This window comes from Oxyura jamaicensis, chromosome 6 (genome assembly GCF_011077185.1).
Source record: "Oxyura jamaicensis isolate SHBP4307 breed ruddy duck chromosome 6, BPBGC_Ojam_1.0, whole genome shotgun sequence".
NCBI classification, from domain to species: Eukaryota; Metazoa; Chordata; class Aves; order Anseriformes; family Anatidae; genus Oxyura; species Oxyura jamaicensis.
The window spans coordinates 3,448,943-3,468,342 of NC_048898.1; the positions used below are offsets into that span (position 1 = coordinate 3,448,943).

The 19,400-nt window shown below is 51.1% G+C and overlaps 1 protein-coding gene across 15 annotated transcripts in view; it reads right to left on the reverse strand.

Moving 5' to 3' along the window:
• COL13A1 (collagen type XIII alpha 1 chain) overlaps nucleotides 1–19,400 on the reverse strand; it is an 89,303-nt gene that overhangs the window by 40,613 nt on the left and 29,290 nt on the right. For 12 of the 15 annotated variants that reach the window (XM_035329563.1, XM_035329566.1, XM_035329567.1 and 9 more), the window contains exons 4-14: nucleotides 18,271–18,297; nucleotides 15,653–15,688; nucleotides 15,081–15,107; nucleotides 12,411–12,461; nucleotides 8,656–8,691; nucleotides 7,217–7,243; nucleotides 6,714–6,740; nucleotides 5,657–5,683; nucleotides 5,522–5,548; nucleotides 5,216–5,242; nucleotides 1,607–1,672 (exon numbers count right to left, since the gene is read on the reverse strand). In XM_035329563.1, coding sequence (XP_035185454.1) covers nucleotides 1,607–1,672; nucleotides 5,216–5,242; nucleotides 5,522–5,548; nucleotides 5,657–5,683; nucleotides 6,714–6,740; nucleotides 7,217–7,243; nucleotides 8,656–8,691; nucleotides 12,411–12,461; nucleotides 15,081–15,107; nucleotides 15,653–15,688; nucleotides 18,271–18,297 — 378 coding nt within the window. Of the gene's footprint in view, nucleotides 1–1,606; nucleotides 1,673–3,188; nucleotides 3,246–5,215; nucleotides 5,243–5,521; nucleotides 5,549–5,656; nucleotides 5,684–6,713; nucleotides 6,741–7,216; nucleotides 7,244–8,655; nucleotides 8,692–12,410; nucleotides 12,462–15,080; nucleotides 15,108–15,652; nucleotides 15,689–18,270; nucleotides 18,298–19,400 lie in introns of all 15 variants that reach the window. The other 3 variants (XM_035329574.1, XM_035329560.1, XM_035329561.1) reach the window with 2 other exon arrangements.

Genomic DNA, 19,400 nt, shown 5'->3' on the forward strand with positions numbered 1-19,400 from the left:
GCTCACCCAAAGCCCCCCTCGTGTTGCCTTCGCTTCGCGCGTCGGGCACAGCAAGTGCCCATCCATGCAGATCCCTCAGCATGCAAAGCGTTACTGCCGCATCGCTACGGTCTTATTAATGCATTCAGCACGAAAAGACCCCCACAGATCTAACTGGACCGTAAGTGGATACTGTAAGTCGGAGATCGGGTGTCACGCTCATCAGATGTCATTCTGTATTTTTAGCTGTTGACTGGAGCTAATTTTTCAGCTCTTTTGAACGCCATTTGGTCACCCTCATTGTGCCTCGGCGATGCAACGCTTGTTGAGCCTCCCAGCACGGGTCTTGTCGATGTGCTCAGAGGCAGCGGCAGGATTTTCCTCCCTCAAACACTCGTGCGAGTATTTACTCTGCAGCCTCACATATTTTTTTCTTACTGTTCAAACGCCGGGCTCCTGGAATTGCTTGGTGCTGGCAGATCCGTAGGCGTGGATTACACTTCCTCGCGCTCAGGGAACGAATGTGGCAGCAGCAAAACAGATCACGGCAAAATCCTCCGGTGAAGTTGGCCTCTGGGAACGGGGGGAATTTGCAGCCCTGGCTGACGACAGGACACAGGGCAGCTATTCAAGTTTCCCACTTCATCCTGGATAGGAACTTCAGCTTTCAAAGCCTTCCCAAGAGGTCAGCCCTTGGCCTGGCTCTTCAGATTGTCATTTTGAAGGGCAACCAGCGCAAGCCACGGGGCTTTACGTGGTGTGAACGCTGAGCTGATAGGAACGGGACTGAGAGCACGGGCCCGAGGGATAAGATCAGGATTTTGCACAGCGCTGGGCAAGGGGCAGGCACCTCGTGGCACTGCAGACTGCAGCTCCCTGCTAGCATCTGACTGTCTAGACATGCAGCGGGGTGACAAAACCCAGCCGCTTCGTAGAGGGTGCCCAGCACACTTCAGTGGGGTAATTACAGCGGTTTGTCTGCACAGGAAAGTTAATCCCGACGGATGGAACGAGGGAGCTTAAAGTGGGCTCATTAAAAGCCACATGAACTCTGACTACGGACACTCTTATTCACCATTCATATGTCCGTAATTCATTTTATGAATTCATTCCCAAAATAAACTAAACTAAACATGAGTTACGGCCCTGGAAACCAAAATAAATGTGTTTACACAAAGATTTAATGCAATTTAATGAAACCATTATAAGAGCTTATTTAAACACATTCTCCCAAGTGTCTTAGACCAGACTAGCCCTCAGAAGAAGCGTTTCCCTATTCATTCATCTCAGTTAAATTTCACAGACGTTAGCTACATTTCAGCAAGAGGCTTCCAACCTCTTCTGGAGATTGAATATGCAGGAACTGACTCTTTAAGGTAGGAGACTGCTTGTCGACAGTCCTGATAGCAGTTTCATGGCCCATTTCTTTTAGTTTAAAGAACTGGCTTCACCGCGTTTCTTTTTAACCATATTATCACATCAAAGATTTCCTCCACTTCAAAGCAAGTCCCTCAGCTCTGCCCGAGCCTTTTGGAAGCCCCTCCATAGGGGAAGACAGACAGGTAGCAAGCTGATTAATTGCAAGCATCGGAGTAGGTTTAGAAACAAGCAACGAGGAGGAGTCTACCTGGAAAGTGCGTCTCTTTATGACCGGAGGTGGAGCCAGCCGCACTGAATTGAGGAGAGGCAACAGCTGAAGATCAAACCAGAAGGTCGCAGGGCAAAGGAGGCCGTTAGGGCACCGAGAGTCAGAGAGCAGCCAGGGGAGAGAACAGAGAAGAGGGGAACAGAGAGATTGCCATCAAAGTCGACCGCCGCGTGGGGCACGGGTACCTGCCGGCAGACCTCCAAGCTCACAGGGGGACGTGCTGCTCGCCGGCCCGAGCCAGGCCAGCCCTCCCACTGCACACAGCTTTCACTGCTCAGAGATAAAACTTACCCAGGGGTTTTTTGACTCCACTGCTCTCCTCAGGCAGCATTTGTTGCAAGAAATGCTGCCCCCCTCCCCTCCCGGCTCTGCTAAGCTCTCCACTGACAGGCCGGTTATGGAAGGGAGTGCAGAGAGCTAGCTGGGGTCAGCAGCAGCAGTCGGGGCACCAGCATGGTGCATTCAGCCATGTGGACACCACCAAGGGAGAAGACGAGACCTTGGTGAGCCCCAGGCAGGGTATTGCCTTGGGAGCCAGCGCTTTGCTTTTCCTTGGTTAACAGTAACATCAGCCTCCAACTGCTTATAGCCAGGAATGCTGCCCTAGTGCACAAAGCTGACCCAGACACGCAGAAATCAAATGCACTAAAGCTCGAGAGCATTTGTTCATCCTTGTGCCGTATCCAGTTTCCACTTGCATACATGCTGCTGTCAGCCTGGCACCCACCGTGCCGGCTCCAGGCCCAGGAATGCTCCCCTGCCCCGATCCGCTTTCCTGTTCCTATCAGTTTTCCATTGAGGCTGATCTTGATTTTACACAGGAAGAAGAGAAAGAGGCTTTCTGTGCTCAGGCACAAAAGCACGGCCCTGCTGTGCAGCCTTTCCCCGTGTGAGCTGTGACCTCGGAGGTGTGCCCGCAGGTCTCCCATGGCAGCGAGCGCCCGAGCAGCGCACCCTGGTCCCTACAAACGCCGCTCCTCACGCCCGCAGTGAAGGCCAGGACCCAGTCCCGTTGCAAAGGGAAGCAGTCACCCCATATTGCAGCACCGCCGCCCCATGCTCAGCTGGGCTGATCTGTCTGGAGGAAGTCCTGCTCTTTTTAGAAGACAGTGCAGGAGGCCCCTTAGCTCAGGAGAGCATTTGGGGCTGAGCTGACCTTCTCAGGGAGGATGTTGCTGTAAATCAGCACAAAAGGTGTGCCTGTACAAGTGACCCCGAGCCATCTAAGCTGGCTTCGTCTGTCTCCTCAAGTGCTGAAGTGTATCTGAAACATTACGCAGCTCACAGGGAAGCAGAGGGAGGATGTTGGAAAAGATAAGGAAGAAAGTGGCGGGAAGCAGTAAGAGCTTTCCCAAAACCAGAGGAGAGACAACGTCCAGCGATGGATTCAGGTGCACGTAGGATTGGTTAGGGAAGGAACCTGAGGCCTCCTGCAGGCAGCTCCTGCCCTGCCCCTGTGTCCCAGTGGCGAGAGACGTTCAGCAAGCAGCGTGCAATATTGGCCGCACATCCTTGTGCCTTTGCATCGGAACTGGGTCCCGCCAAACCGTCACCCACAAACCTTCAGCGTAAGGATCTGGTTAGAGCGCAGGGCTGCGAGGGTGGTGCTTAGGTATTCCTAGGGGACAGTGAAGACGTGACAAAGGGGTCAGTGAGACACACGGCGTTCTGGAGAGCAGACAGAGCACGGCTGCTCCCCCTCTTCCTGGCGCTGGGCTCCCTTCCCCGGGGCAGCACTCTGGGGACAGCCAGCCCACCCCGAAGGGGCAGCCCCACGCCTGGGATCATCCCTCGCAGAGCCGCAGGGCAGACAGACTCGTACAGAAGAAAAAAAATAGGAAACTGCAGCATGAGCCAAGGCATACATCCTAACCTACATTTCCTTCTTAAGAAAACAAAGGCCAAACAAAACTGAAACAACATCTCTGGCTTTTCAGGATGTTGCTTTTCCCTTCCTTGCCCAGAACATCTGACAAAGGTCCTTCTCAATGAGTAAAGCAAGAACAAATTTCAGTTCAGTCAAACGAATGGCACATTTACAGCAAGGCTCATCCTCCTTTTCATTCTGGGAAGAGGAAAGGGAACTGCACCTCTGCTGGCTGCTTGCACCCTGAGCCTGTGAACAGACCCCATGGGACAGCCCACCAGGAGCTGACCTGACGGCAGTCATTCTTCCCGTGGGCACATCTTGGAATGCCTCAGAATGACTGGCTTTTAAAAATGCTGAGCTTGCTGCCTCAGCGAGTCCAGAGCTAACCCCCGGAGAGCCAAGGAAGCTTTGCTGGGACGTGAGGCTTTGCTCCAGGCTTTGCCCTGCTGTCCCCACCCTGTGGCAGTCACCCCAGGGTGCCTTCACCCCAGGGATGAGTGCAGGTTACTCCAGTGATGCCGTCTGCATCTCTGTTTCCCAGTGTTGCTGCAGGTCCCGTCCTCACTTTTCACCTTGAGCTCTGAGGACAGACGGGAGCCAAGGGCTGTAACAGGAATCCAGGACACCGCTGGGGTGAACATCGCTGTTCGCTTCTTTTTAACATAACAATCTAGTGAGCAGGCTCGCCTAAAGAAACGCAGCTGACCTGCTATTATTGTACCCGGGCTGGCACATGCCCACAGCCCCCATCTCCCTCGGTGCCAGCCGAGATCTCGCCCCTGCCTCTGCCTCGCAGAGCATCCAGGGCCCTGCTCCCCCGGGGACAGGGAACAGAGCCCAGCTAATTGTCCAGAGGCTCGTCAAAAATAAACAGAAAGCCCTTAAGCCTGTCTCCCTGTACGCCCAGATTGCAAATTCCAGCCGCTTCATATGATGTCGTTCCAATGCATTTCCAGTGGATTTTCAGCGCTCGGGTTGTTTTTAGAGCTGGTTAAATTTTGCCCCTGTAATCCCCTCAAACCCCATGATGTACTCTCTCCTCTCTTGGCCATGGTACGTGCTGGCCAGGCCAGGACAGAGAGGCAAGTGGGGCAACATCGTGGCTTTCATTGAACGGCTGCTGGCGTTGCTCCTCCCTCTCTGCCTCTCCTTGCCCTGGGGACCGGCTCATGGGGGACCAGTCAGAGCACCGTGGCCACCACTGGTCACCTTCGGGCAGGGAGCACAACCCTCCCCCGTGGCTCTATGCAGGGTTGGGGCCAGCAGGAGGAAGAACACAAGAGGGAAGGCAATACATTTTCCCAGCATCTGCAGTCCCTGTACTGGTCCTGCCATACAACACGTGGGAGAGGGATGGAGCTGGAGCACCTCTGCTCCTCCAGGAAACCCAGGTTTCACTGGGTTTTGGGGTAAGGACACAGACCCTGTCTCCACCATGTATCTGTGTCTAACCCCGCTGGGGCACAGAGGCTCTCCAGGAAGAAGCAATGACAGCATTTAGGTGGGGGTCAGCCCCAGTGGGCAGGAACAGACCAACACCCCTCCTGGAAAACCTTATCTGCAGCTTTTCTGTGAAACACATCAATCAGCCGAGCTCTGCTGCCTGGATGACACACCTCGTTAATGAGGAGATCTGTATTTCCAACAAGGAGCCATTCAAACGACGGGGGATTAACGTGCAGGAAGGCACAGGCCAGATAACAACACTAACGACTTACCCTGTGGGGGTACTCCGCACACTGACCCTGCGAAAGGAGGGGATTAAGAGGAAAGGGTTTAGGACATGAACAGAGAGGACCAAAATAGATATGCAGAGTCAGACCCACAAGGTGTAAATCACTGTGGCCCTATCGAACTCAGTGAGGATATGCCAATTTACACCTGATAAGCAGCCTGCCTCCCACCCCCCGTCCCCAGAGCCCTGTTTCTTCCGTATCTCTCAGCCCCTCCAAGTCAGACCAAATCAGCCCACTTCCCTGCTCACTTTGACTTTAGTTTTTAAACACAGCTCCCATTACAATTACCTTTTCTCCTTTTTGTCCTGGGGGTCCCTATAAAAGAGAAGTGATTTTACAAAAAGCTCTCAGGAAAGGAAAGAGGTCAGCGCATGCGAGGGGGAAGGGCTCTGGGGAGGTACAGCTGGGAGATGGGGTACTTACTGGTTGTCCCCTGGGACCTGCAGCACCCTTCAAAGAAACACATTGTCATGAACGTGAGGGGAATTCCCATTTACAGCGACAAGACAACAAAACTCTCAGCACGGGGAGTAGCTGGAACCTCAGATTTTAAACACATTTGCGGAGAAAAGTTCCCAAGAGAGCTCTGGGCCCTTCGTGAAAGGAGGAGTGAAAATACGCACATGTTCTGGCTGTACCGCGGGGGGGGAATTATTAGGAGAGGGGGAAAATCATCAGGGAAACACACCCGCATTGTTCCCGGGCCCTCAGCCGACACACTGGGATGGAACCAGCAGCGGCCAGGACTGAAGCCTGGTTGCGCAAGTGAGGGATGTCAGCTCACCCCTCCGCCGCCGAGCGGGGAAGGGGATCTTCAACATGTGCTCGCCAGAGGCTACGCTGACACCCAGGCTCCAAAAACCGAACTTGCAGAAGAGCACATGCAGAAGTTCAGTGAGTGAAGGTGACTACAGAGCTGCTAGTTTAGCCTGCTGGTGTTTGGGGATGTCATCATCAGAGATGTCAAGAGGAACAAGACCACACTTGGGTTTCCATCAAGTGCAGCCCGAGTTTATCACTCTTGACTGAAAGCATTTTGGTACAGCGTGCAAATGAAACTGAGCTTCAAGAGGGGGAAGAAAGATATTTAATATGAAAAATATGCTTGTTTTTGGTTAGATAAGTTGAAAGCCACCAGATGGGTTTTCAGAAAACTTTCCATCAACTTTTACTTCTGCTATGAGGCCAACCACGAAAAATGTCAGCTCCCAGAGTATATTTAAAGAACATAATTGCTAACTGCAAGGAAAACATATCCCATGCGTAACTAGAAAGTTGCTGTTGTGACATGATGAATCGATAGCCATAACGTAAATTGACAGACGTGCACCCCAGCATGCTGCAATGAAGTTACAGAATTAGGTAGGGCACTGGCTGAAGCTGGGACCTCTAGCCTCCCTACAAGCTCATTTCCAGCTAGTAATGTCCTTTCAAACTAACCCATCAGCCACAGACAGACAGATTTTTTATTATTTTTTACCATCTCCCCCTTCTGTCCAGGATGACCCTGCAAAAGAAAGACAACATGCCTCAGCTTCAGTCATCGTAACCTCTGAAGATGTTGGCTGTACCTGCTTACCCCTTGCCTTGGGAGGTACTTTGTCGAGGGAGTTGCAATGCCAAACACATTCAGCTTCGCTCGCTCACCTAGCAGGACACCACTCCCCCCTGCCCAAAGCACTCGGAACAAGCTTTCCCTGCAGCTGGCAGGCTGATGCTCTTGCAAAGTGCTGTTTTACAGATTTGCCTAGAAAGAAAGCAGCCACGTTCTCTCTCCCCCAGTCTCTTGACTCCTGCATCTCCCCCCAGGGATCTGTGGTATCCTGCTGCCTGCCAACCTTCTAATTTTCTTTTAATCCATGCGTGTGCATGACATTGCAAAATAATCCTCCCTAAAGCGTGCTTTGTAGCAGGCAGGTAGACAGGACAGTGGGACACAGCAGGAGGGAGGGCACAAAGGCCTGAGAGAAGCTGTTTGCTTACCGGTTTGCCGTCCAAGCCAATAGGGCCCTGAAATAAAAAAAAAAGGGAGAAATGATGAGAAATGCTGTTGCTGGGGTGGCTGTCTACCTGCCCCAGCAAGCTCTATGTGCTCCAAGACTGCACAGCTGGCTACCACCCCAGCATCCTCACTGCTCCTGCTGGGACCTGCTCACTGCCAGCCCGTTGCAGCAGCAAAGCTGGACACAAGAGGAGGCAGGAGGGATTCATGGGCAATTTGCAAAACCCCTCAGCATTTCATGCTGCTCCGTCCTGTAAAGTAGCTGAAAAATCAGCACAGTTTTCTCAGGACTTTGATTTTAAAAGGCACCCACCGCTGGGGGAAGAGGAATTTTTGCAAACGATAGAATAACAAAAGCATCCCAGGGAAGAGGTGACACACAGCTCGGCAGCATTATGAAGGTACTGTCTGATGAGAAACAGGCTCTGCAGAGCGCTGTCCCACCCGGCACTTCTTGAGCCAGGCTGATTTGCTCTCTGCTGCTCCAAAAGCCAAAGACCACAAGGGCTGGGGGGAGATCTGCTTCTCCTCAGCCCGGGGGCAGCTCAGCGCCCCCCTTTCCACAAAGGGCAGAGCCGCAGAGCCCGGTCAGACAGCTCGCAGACTGCCAATTCCTCCTGTTTTCCAGGCATGAGTCTCCCCCGCAGACCTGCTCTGGCACATGGCGTGTCCTGGAGCAGCAGCTGAGCTGCCTGGCGGGAGCGGGGGCGCCAGGGGTGTTGGTGTTCGCCTTAGGCTTCCTGGCTGTCCAGGATAAGTGCACAAGAATAAACAGCAACCGTGTGAGTTCTCCAGCAGCCTCGATGCTCCGGAGAGCATTGCCAGCAGCCGTAGGGCTGAAATTACATTTGTTTTGTCCTCTCTCCTGGGCTTGTTTCCCGTTCCCTTGCCCATCTGTAACAGCACTGGAGAAAAATCTCCCCCTTCCCGCGCTTTTCGTCCTCTCTTTGGCATGACCAGAGCGTTCAGCTCACAGTCCCCAGCTGAACTGCATCGTGTTGGACCTGTTTGGATCACAGACGCCTGCTGCACTGCAAAATCACCTGAAAGCTCAGTGAAGGTTGGAATTTCACCTATCTGGGGGTTATTTTCTTTGGTTGGGTGGTATTTTCATAAGATGGTTTTCTTTTACTGAGCAGATCTGGCTTCAACTATGTTATTTTAACACTTGGGGTGTTTTTTTTTATATAATTAATTTCCTTTCGGGGTTGTGTTCTTTTTTTTTTTTTTCCTCCTTAACTAACTTTTAAAGGAAAAAAAAAAAAAAGAAGAAGAAAAACAAGTGAAGAAAAAACTACTTTTTCCAGTGATCAGATCAGGTCCCTGGCCTCAGACAGAAATGATAAGCTCCAGCAAGCACTAATGACACTTGCTAGGAATACTGCACACACATACCCCGTAAATTAGCAGTTACACTTACCGGGAACCCAGGAAAACCTCTAGTTCCAGGCTGTCCCTGGAAAGGGCGAAACAGAGATAGCAGGTTAGAGGAACCGAAGAGGAATTTGATAGACCCTGTGTCCTCTCTATGGAACCTTTTCTTCAGCCTCTGCCCATTTATCCTGGAACTCTCTGAAGAGTTACCCAAGGCCTGATTTGATTTCCCTCCAAGGGGAAGGCGACTTGGGAAGGAGTGGAAATCTCACATCCCCGCTCCAATTTGTACAGGGCCAGCAAAACGCTGGAGCAGGTCCAGATTGGACTGCGAGCAGTTTCCTTGAAGTTTGTACATTAATTAAACGGGTGTCCCTAGCCCATACGCTAGCCTTTTGGAGTATGTTCCAGAGGCTGAGCTCATTTTATGGCAATTCTTGCTGCCATAAACCAGAGGCGTTTAATGCAGGGTGCTGCTCTGTGCAAGACAAACCTTGCAGGTCACTGGTGTCTCAATACAACCATTCCTCCTTTCCTCCCCTAATGTGCATGTCCCAGCGCTTTCATTTTCCTCAGAAATAATTCTGGAGAAGAGATGAGGTTTTTTCTGCCTTTTTTTTTTCTCTAAGAGCTATGAGAAAAAGGAGAGTTAGGCGGTGTGATGAGGAACATGAGCACCAAGTTCTTTTCCCCTGTGTTTTTCTGGCTAGCCAGGGCTGGCTACCATTTTGGGATCAAGTAGAGCAAACAAATTGGCTCGCTACATATTTGGCAGCTGCTTTACTCACTTAAAAACACTATGGAAAAAAAAAAAGGACAGAAATCATCCTGGCTGCTAATTTTGCATAATTATACAGTTCTTGGGACTTGTGACATGTCAGGTCACAAATACCCATGGTCTTTGCTCATGCGGTAAAGATACCACTTTACTTGAGGACTTTAATCTTCACAAAAAATGAGTGAGCCAAGTCAGGAAGGAAGGTGGACCAGATTTCAGCATCTCTGGAAGTGAAGGCACGTAGATGGAAATAGCAGGATGAGGTAAATCCCGTACCATGCTCATCGAGCGACCACTGCAGCAGCTTGCCTTCTGTAAAAGCTGTGCTGCCCAGCTTTCTTGTGCCTTCTCAAGCTTTGTTTTGGGGAAGAAAATGCCTTCTTAGGTACTTTGAGATACCACGACTGGACTGTTTGAGCCTTGTAAGGGTCTCCTGGGAAAGGGTTTGCTTCTTCACCTTAACAACAGCGATCCTGCGTGGTGACATGGGGAAGGGGAAGAAGGGGACAGGCATGCCAGGCTGCAAGGAGCTGATGAGATTTGCCACAGCAAATAATTTCTGTCCCCTCGGGAGATTGCTTAGAGCCACATCAGCAGGAGAGGGAAAACCTTCAGGTTACGTCTCCTCCATCCTCCCTGTGCCTGCAGAGATACTCAGTGGAGATTTGACCCCGCAGAGGACGAAGGCAAATAACCTCTGCACAGTCTGAGGGCTGCTCCTACCACAGTGCCTGGACTCGCACCAAACAGTTGTGTTTCTATACACAGTGCTAGCAGGACCTAATCGCATTTGCACTGTTTTCTTAGTTTTGCTAAGTTGAACTTGGTCAGCTTTGCTTTGCATTGCAAGATACATATAAAACCACCTGGTCTTGTTGGCCAGTGACCAGGAGGGAAGATAGGCTATAAATTAAAGGATTTGTCCACTGCTGCTTTCTGAAAAGGCAAAAATCAAGAAGAGCCTAGCCACAATTCATTAATTTTGGTTCCCTGTTGGAAGCCTCCCTGGACAAGAAGTGCTAAAAAAAGAATTAAGGAGAAAATCTGGAAATGGTGCAATTTGGCTTCCTCTCTAGACTACAGACTGCTGCTTCCCTCTCCTCGGAGGACGGCAGAGTGATTTGCACGGTATCAGGCCAAAACAACAGTTCAGCAGCGAGCAATTCCAAGAGACTGTTTTTGTTGGGTAGCTGTTTTTCCTTGTCTTCTTTTTAAGATGTTGATCCTATGAAGTATGTAATTCTGGGAGCTGCCAAATCGTGGAGATCATCTGTTTCTGCCACTATCGGCATACTGTCCCTCTCTGGCCAGAAGTTTAGCAGCTCTGAGCTCAAGTGAAAACTTTAACCTCCAAATGGAAATCTGGAAACTATTTCTCATCCCACGTCTTCCCAAGTGGCCCCTTGGCCGGGGTTCCCGTGTTTGTCTTCGGTGCTCAGCCATCCTTTTGACCTATCACCAGCTCCACTGGAAACTGGATCATCTTCACAACAGGCTTCAGGGTGGAAGCGGGGAGCCGCCCCGTTCCTTGCACCTCAGAGCTTTGACCAGGTTAGGCCAAAACCCATTTTAAGTATCACTCGCCATTTTCTGCCGTTTTCAGGGTGCAACATGTGCTGCGCTTTCCCAAACAGGACCAAAGGTAATGAGGCAAATAAGCAGCACTGAAACAGACATTAGAATTCGTCCTGCAGACCAGGCACATGTCCTGCAGGAAAAGAGCAGTGCCCGTCCACGTCTGCAGGACCTACAGCGACGGGGACCACCAGCTGTCCTCTACCATTACTATTCCACACTGCAGGAGGCTGAGCACTACAGCTGGAGGAAAACAGGAAAAAAAAGGTGCAGCATATGCCCTCTGTATCTGCTCACAGGGCCGGGTGGCCTTTCTCAGAGGCTGGAGGGACCGTCTGCTGGGTATCAAATGCTCGGGGCACCCATTCACATCCTGGGCTTCGGTTCTGTCGCTTCTCAAACTCCAGCACGCCGGGCAGGTGTGCCTGGGATCCCGCAAAGCTGTTTCTTATTAGAAACACTTATCACGGGGCTTTTGGAAAGCTAATTGGAAAGCCAGATGTAGCCAAGCATTCGTGCTGCCTAGGTCTCTCTCACTTGACCTCTGTTGGGAAACAAAAGTCGCCGGCGGCCCATCCTCTTTGCAGGTCAAGGACGGTGCTCTTCACAGGTTAATCAAAATCGGAAGTGCCCAGCGGGAGGGAGAGAATTGAGGCTCTGGGTCTTTTCTCATGGAAATCTCTGGTGGAGGCTGCACAGGGATGGAGTGAGGAGGACTGGCTGCATCTGCACAAAAGCAGAGGCTTGACAGCTGAACCGCAGAGCAAGAAACATCCAGTGTTTAGGGCACGCAAATGCTCCAGCCCTTAATGTTCTGACGGCCTGTTTTTATTACCCCACACTTGCAAAAAGCTTTGTCTGGCTGACTCCTTGCGTGGATGCTTTTGCTTGAGTGGGGTGCAAAATCCTGCCTCACCTTTCATCTGCTCACTAGCCAGCAAAGGGACTTTCAAGATTGTGGTAACTGTGCTGACAAAGAGTTTCCAAGATTTTGGGTGCTGATAAGGACCTCTGAACAACTCGGATCTACCCATCTGTATGAGTTCCCAGTCACCAGCTTAGCCCTGATCTTGCTCTTCTGCAAAATAAGGGCTTCTGTCCTTCACTAATGAAACCAAAGGCTGAGATCAGCCAGAAAAAAGGGATAGGCTCCTCAAAAGTGGTAGTGGCCCTGCTTCAAGACGGAAATATGCTTCTTCCTTTCAAATACAGGACTATGGTCTCCTTGCGAGGCAATGCTTCTTCATTTGTTCTGGAGTATGAGCTGTAATTTCATTATATATAGTATATAATAGTGGTATAAAACCAAGCATGGCTCAGCAGGAGAACCACATTATACAGGGTTTTTGCTCTCTCCCACTGATGCTGTCTCGCTGCCCCTCCTAAGTCTTTCCCTGTAACTTGCCCACATCCTGAATCAGTCAAAAATAGAGGAAAAAAACACTTACGGGTGGACCGCGGGGCCCGATGATGGACATGCCTGCTTCTCCTGGAGCACCCTGCAGAGAGACAGAAGAGAGGGAGAGGGCTGAAGTAAGGACAAAATGAAAATACTTTAAAAAGACATTCCCACCAAGACTGAGGTTACATGAGGGTGCCCAAGGTGTGAGAACATCAGGGCTCACGAGGCAGCTGCTCTTCTGGCCTCCCCCAGCTCTTACCCCGCACTCTGGGAGAAGAGCTGTCATTTGGAGCTAAAATGGAAGCTGCACAGCAAGGAAAACTGTCAACAAGTCAAACGCTTGCAGGCTCTGTCCCTTGCAAGCGTGAAAGACTGCCTGAAACCCTCGCTGTTGTTAGAATACGTCATGGTGTCAGGCCAAACTTCAGCTCAAGAGATGACTGTTTTTCTTTGGCATTTGCCCCTTGAAAATATCTGATGCTAATGCTCACCCTCGGTCCCTGGTCCCGTCCACAGTTCAGGACTTTCTAGGCACCTTTCACATTCCGCCCCAGATGCAGCTGCATTTTAGTGACCGCTTTCTGCCCATCGTGTGTACTCTTTGTAAAGTACCCTGTCTGCCTCAGACAGGCAAAATATTTGGGGAAAAATGAGCTAAAAAAAAAGCACAGATTCTGAATATTCTCCAGTGGGTGTTTATAAGAACGCCTTTTGTAGGCGATACTGCTGGCTGCAGAGCACCATGCTAAAGACCATATTCTCTATTACAGGGTAAGGAAAAGACAGGAAGGGATTATGCAAGCTGCCATGTCTTTTGACTGCAAAGCTAGCAGTTCTATGAATAGGTCAAATGAGACTTAATGACCGGACAGGAATGTAAAAGTTTAGGTCTAAATTAAATAACCCCACGTGGAAGCAGCTTGGCATACTGTGCAGGACAAAGGGGGGGGGGGGGAACATCCAGAAAATAAAGGGCTTGCTCATATGTGGTTTCTGGAAGAGACTGGGTCTGCCGTGGAGGCAAGGAGTATGATTAACGATGGACCACACTGAGCCAGGCAGTTTGGGTCCGATCCTAAAAGGAACATCAATTCCGATACCATTTTGGTACCTGAAAATTGTTGCGGCCCTGCTGCACCAACATATAAAAAATTACTTGAGGTCTAGCCTCTCCTGCACCGAGAACCCGCCAGCCCCACTGTGGGAAGGGCTGGATGGAGCCTTTGGGGCTGGTTTCCAGCCCAGCTGGGACTCGATGCGGAAGATCCCAGCAGCAATAACCCCTGGCCACTCGTGCCCTGCAGACCGCAGTGCAGCACAAACTGCCTTCATGCTCAAGGCAGAAACAGTCAAGATCAGCCAGGTCCGGAGCCTCTTTTGGGTTGACTGAAAGTCTGAAAGCTGCAACATTGGCTGGGGAGAGCGCAGCACGATTTGCTTCTTCTCTATTGAAGTGTGAACTGTACTCAGTGGGCACAGAAACAAGCCCAGAAGTCAGTAACAGGCAGCTGATAAGAGAGATGGGACAATTAACAGCTGCCAGAACAGCAGCTGAGCTCTCTCCTTCCCACAGTTCAAGACCTGAGTGCCCAGGAAGACGCTTACGTGTCCTGCACAAGAGACAGAAGAAGGGATGTGGTGGCCTCCAGGGGAATGGGAGCTGCGGGCAGCTTGCTGGCTGCCTCCTGCCAGCACTGGGGAAGAGCTTTTCTTGTGTGTCAGCTCAGATGGGACGTGCATGAGAACAGCAAAGTCCTTGCTGGAAAAGCAAACAGCCACTCTCCAGCTCCTAGCCACCCACGATGCGCGATGGGCAGGACACGTACGTGTCTTTGGAAAACACACTGTATCCCTGAGAGGCAGCTCCAGAAGTGCCCGGGGCACAGCAGCCTTTGGACGGAGCATCCCACGAACCAAACAGCGTGCAGCAAGCAGAGCTCTCTGCAAAACAAAGCTGGGGCGGCCAAGGAGCTAGGGCCTCACGGAGGGCTTTGGGAAACATGGGCAATTCAGAGTGAAAGCTTGGTCTGTCAGATCATGTTTGTAGGCTCCAATGAACAAGCAGGAGCTGGAAAGCAAGGAGAGGATCTGTCCTACCTCACCCTTCCTTGATGTGCTTTTCTATCTCCTAGAAAGTGCAGCAAATGGCCCTGGTATGGTGGCAATCCCCAGGTATGGCACAGGTAATTCCCCTACTGGGTGAATGTCCATCCCTTTCCTAGTTCCTACACCTTGGTGCTGCTGGCTGCAGTTTCCCAGTTATTCACACCCCCCAGACACATCCAACCCAGTGTTCTCGTGGGTGCCAAGTCCCACCACGTCAGAAACGGGAGCGTGCCATCCTGTTTTTCCTTGCAACAGCTCGCACCAGGGGCTGGGTTGACCTGGGAGGCAGAGGGGAGCTGCAGCTGTGGTTAGGGCAAGCGGCGCTGCCAGCAGGGAAGAAACTCAATGGTTAACACCCAGGAAGCCTTGAGGGGAACCCTACATGTGCCCGCCAGCTCTTACACTGTTAGTAAATTGTCATAAACAAGAAATGCAGTGTTTTTGGAGGCTGAGTGGCCTGGAAAGAATTTGGGAGATAAACTTGCACTGCTGGGGGAAAAGGGGCAGCCTGGGGAGCGGAAGCCCAAAGCCAGGGCTGTGGCAAGGGGTTTGGGCTGGCCCTATAAGGAGAGCAGCTGGGGACATTGTGGGCTGCAAGGAGACGACTCACCTTCTCTCCGGCTTGCCCTTTTAGTCCCTGCGTCAGTGGCACCCATCACAGCCACATGCAAGAGGGTGCAGGGAAGAGAGAGAGAGAGAGAGAAAGAGACACAAACACAGGCGTCAGCGGCAAGAGCACGCTCCCCTGCCCCAAATCCCAGGCTGTGGGGTCTGGGTGAGCAGGGTGGCCACAGCTCCCACTCCCGCCCTCCTCCCCATCCTCACCCCAGGTTGCCCGAGCGGAGAGCAGCCCCAAAATGCAGCACTCAGCCAGACAGGGCTTGCTCAGGGCAGGGTTATTTGGATAGGGCAGCTGCGGGCAGTGGTGTGAGTTAGCAAGCCCACGGTTAGCAAGCCCAGCCGGAGCACAGGGCAGCTCCCGAGGGGATGGAAACACCTCCCACACGTACGTGGTTTACAGGGCTGGCCACCCTGTTGCAACCAGGAAAGCCCCTCAGGCGTAGGACTTGGGGAGGGTGGCTTTGCTCACACTGACACCCGTCAAGGGTCAGCCTGAAAGACCCTCAAAATCTCAGGGGTTGGAAGAGGAGGGGGAGGACAAGGCACGAGGTTTTGACTTACCGGCCGTCCAGGAATCCCCATCGCGCCTTTGTCTCCCTGGCAATTAAGGCAAAACCAGAGGCAATTGGAAACTGGCCAAAAGCAAGGTTATAAAACTGCACAAATGAGCTGTGCCACAGACGCGGCTGAGCAGCGCGGTGCAAGTGTCCAGGGATTTTGAGAGAGGGAGAGAGCAAGTTAGAGGAAAAAGTGTTTCTGTGTGGGCCCCAACCTGTCTAGGCAGCTGTGCAAGCCACTGGCTTCTTTGTGATATGACAAACCAGCACATCTCCCGATAGAAATGACATAAGATGACTTTAGGCAGGAAAAAAAAGAAAAAGGCAAGAGCTTTCAGCCTAACAAAATCTAATCCCAATTTCCAACACTTCATAAAATCCACATCCTGGGAACCAGCTTTGTGCAGTAGTCAACTGTCACATTTTTCTCCTTCTTCACCAAAGTCATCTCTGGCGTTAGCTATTTATTTTTAGAGTTATCACTTTCAAACAGGATTCTCTTAGACTTGAAAATACAGTCCTGTCCAGAAGCATGAAAAAAAATGTGGGAAAACAAGCTGACACAGGAAAAAGCATGTCTGGAAGAAGACATACGAGCAGCTGTGTTCGGTGTCCTCTACCCCTTTGAGATACTTCCCAGTGCATTGTCAGGGTGTGAACAATCCTAACAGCGGTTTGGGGAATGACTTTGGGTCAGGCAACGCTGAACAGAGCCTTGTAAAAACACTAACACAACACCGGTGGCAATTTCCTTCAGCCACTTACCTACAAGGCAGATTTCTGCCTCTCGCAGTTCAGTTTGACTTTGTAATTAAAAATAAAATATTATATATATATATATATATATATATATATATATTTATATTAACTCTTTCTGCATTCCTAGTTGCCAAAACTAAAGGCTGTGCAGATCTGGTAGACCGTCAGAAAGATCCTTTCAGCAATCAGCTGCTATGGCTTCAGTGGTCACATCACTTCTGCTCTACCTTTTGCAAAAACGACAAGATAAAAAGCTCTCCGTTTTGTTCCCAGCAATGTTTGGGATTTTCTGATGTTTTCCTGTCCACAGATGCCTGCACCCCTAGACACAAACCTAGCTTTCTGGTTTCTGCAGCTGGAGACCCTGCTTCATTGATGCCACTTCTTCGTGCCTTCCCTAGGTCCGGTCCAAATGTCTGCGAACATGGTCTGAAGTCTCTAGAAGGGGAATGCACTTTATTTCTTTTTCTGGGTGTACACAAAGGTTCTTTTGGCCATGCATCCCAAATCCATATGTTATTGCCAGGATCCAGCCACGACCTGGTGAGCGTTCAGCCATTTCCCTCTGCAGAGCGGGGAGGCCATTCAGTTTTGGGTACATTTCTTTCCACACAGCTCATGTTTGGCCAACCTGAAAAGCAGTAGCTGCTTTGCAAGAACATCCCTTGCAGATGGACAAAACACTGAGCAGCTGCTTGATTTTAATTTTTGTAGATGATGAGAAACTGCTTTCATCTAGGGTTTTACGCGGGCTCCCAGTCCAGCTAATATTTGCCTATCTCTGCATGTCAGCAGTGAGCAAAACTCCCGGTGTCAGCATCTTGCCCTGGGATTACTCAGTGGCCGCGGGAGAGCAGAGCGGCAAGTTTTCCTAGGCTTTTAGCCCTTTAAAAGCTGCTTTCCTCCTGAGCTGAGCTCCCTCACGGTTCAAGGGAAAAGCTGATTTTATTTCTGCTGGCTCTGCTGTGGCTGGTGCCCGAGCAGGAAGAGCCCGAGGTCGGGGCTGAGCTGCGTCTGGTCTCCGGTGAGTACCTGGTGCCGGAGCGGTACGTGACTGTGCCGTGTCTGGTATGCGACCGTGCGGCGTTACAGCCCTCTGAGCAACCTTCGTGAAAGGGGGAGCTCCCGGTAGGACAGCAAATAAATGCCAGATGTTTATGAGGAAAGGTTGGCTGTGACAGGGAGCCAGGAAAGAGCACTTACGGGTGGACAATACCATGTAGGTCAGTTACAAATCCCCAGCAAAGCTGCCTGCAGCTCCCGTGTCGGAGCTAGAGGAGCACAAAAAGCAAGGAGCAGCCTGTGTCCGGGGCCGGGGGGAAGCCAGCAGCACAGTTGGCATTTCTTTCGTTGGGACACTGCCCCTTACAGCTGCTGCAGTCCCCAGGTGAGCAGCAGCCCTGCCACAGGGAGCCACTACCACAGAAGCATGCTGCTGTGACCCCAGAATCTGTGCTCCTTCCCTGACCATCACAGACGCAGATACAGTTATTACGGACTTTCACATTTGTACCAGAGTGACTTAGGTCTTCCAAATCCTGCCGCAATTACCAAGCCCCATCAGCAGGAACACAGCACACTGCACCTCTTCGACTGGGCCTTCACACTGACAAAGGCGTCTTCAGAAGCAGCATGTTTCCCAGACGTGGGAAGGCTCATAAGGACTGTACTACCCTTAAGCTTGGCCCTACAAAGCTCTTGCGGTCTCTGACCTGTTATAAGCCATGTCCTGTCTGCAACACACTATTCATCTGCAACAGGTTTGCTGTGTGAGACCCCTGTCTTCTCCCTGCTTACAAACCCTGGAGATGGAATTACTGCCAGACAGAGAGAGAACAAAAAAAGGAAGAATTGGGTATTTACCGGAAGCCCTGGTCTTCCTGTAGGACCCTGAAACAAAATGCACAGAAAAAGTGAAAGTTAGCTTGAAAAGCTGAATGGGGGTCTTCATAAAGAGAAGAAATCACAAGCGTTTAGGAAACAGAATGGTTAAAAATCTCTCCACAGCTTGTTGACCATCAGCTCTGATTGCTGGGGTTTCCTCATCTCCTGTTTGTCAAGTTCTCTCTCCTTTCGGCATGGCCCTACCCACAGCTCTCTGCATGGGCTCTGAAGGTATCTGCAAGTCCGTGGAGAACAAGCTAATTACGGGGCTCTGACTTTCTTCCTTAGTTTCCATCTGCTAAATATTAATTTTTCACGTATGGAATTGCTGTAGTTGCCACAGAAATGTTGCACGTTCAGAAATGGGAGGGAAAATGTCCGTGAGAGGATCTTTTCCTTCGGATGTGGTCCAGACAGCGAAAGAGTCCGGGAACCTCAGGCCTATTGCATGATTTCATCATTTCCTTCCTTCCTTCGCCCCTTTTTAGTCCCAGCCTCACCAAATTTCTTGCATGACTGCGGGTTGCCCTTGCCTTCACCAAAGCCTTGACTGACTTCAAGGATAACGGTGGGAGCATCTGTTGGGCAAGAGGAGAGCGTGGAGGCTCCTTTTGCTCCCGGGAGCGTTGCTAATCCTTTTCCTCGGCTGGCCAAGACTACAGGCTGGGCTCAGTGCATTTCTGAGGTGTACTTCTGCCCAGCCAACACTAGCACCAGGGGCTGAGCCCTGCCACCCGGCATCTGGTCTTCTGTGAGCTCAGAAAGAAACCTCGGAGAGAGACGTGAGGTCGTCAGCACTTTGGGGTCCTTATCTGGAACACGTATGACAGCCAGCCAGGCAGAAGCCCCAGTGGGTTGCTCACGAGCTTGGGTTTCCATCCGGTTTTAATCATGAGAAACATGCGGGGAAAAAGTATTTCCTACGGCAACGTGGAGGACTCTGCTCGACTCTTCAGCAGTAAACTTCTGCTCACGGCAACTGAGCCGGTCTCGCTCATCAGCCCCTCGGAAACCCAGAGGTCCTGACCGAGACGAGGGTGCTGTTAGCCCAAGACAAATTCCAAAAGGCTAAAGACGCTCGGTCTGCCTGACTTCCTCTTGTTATTTCC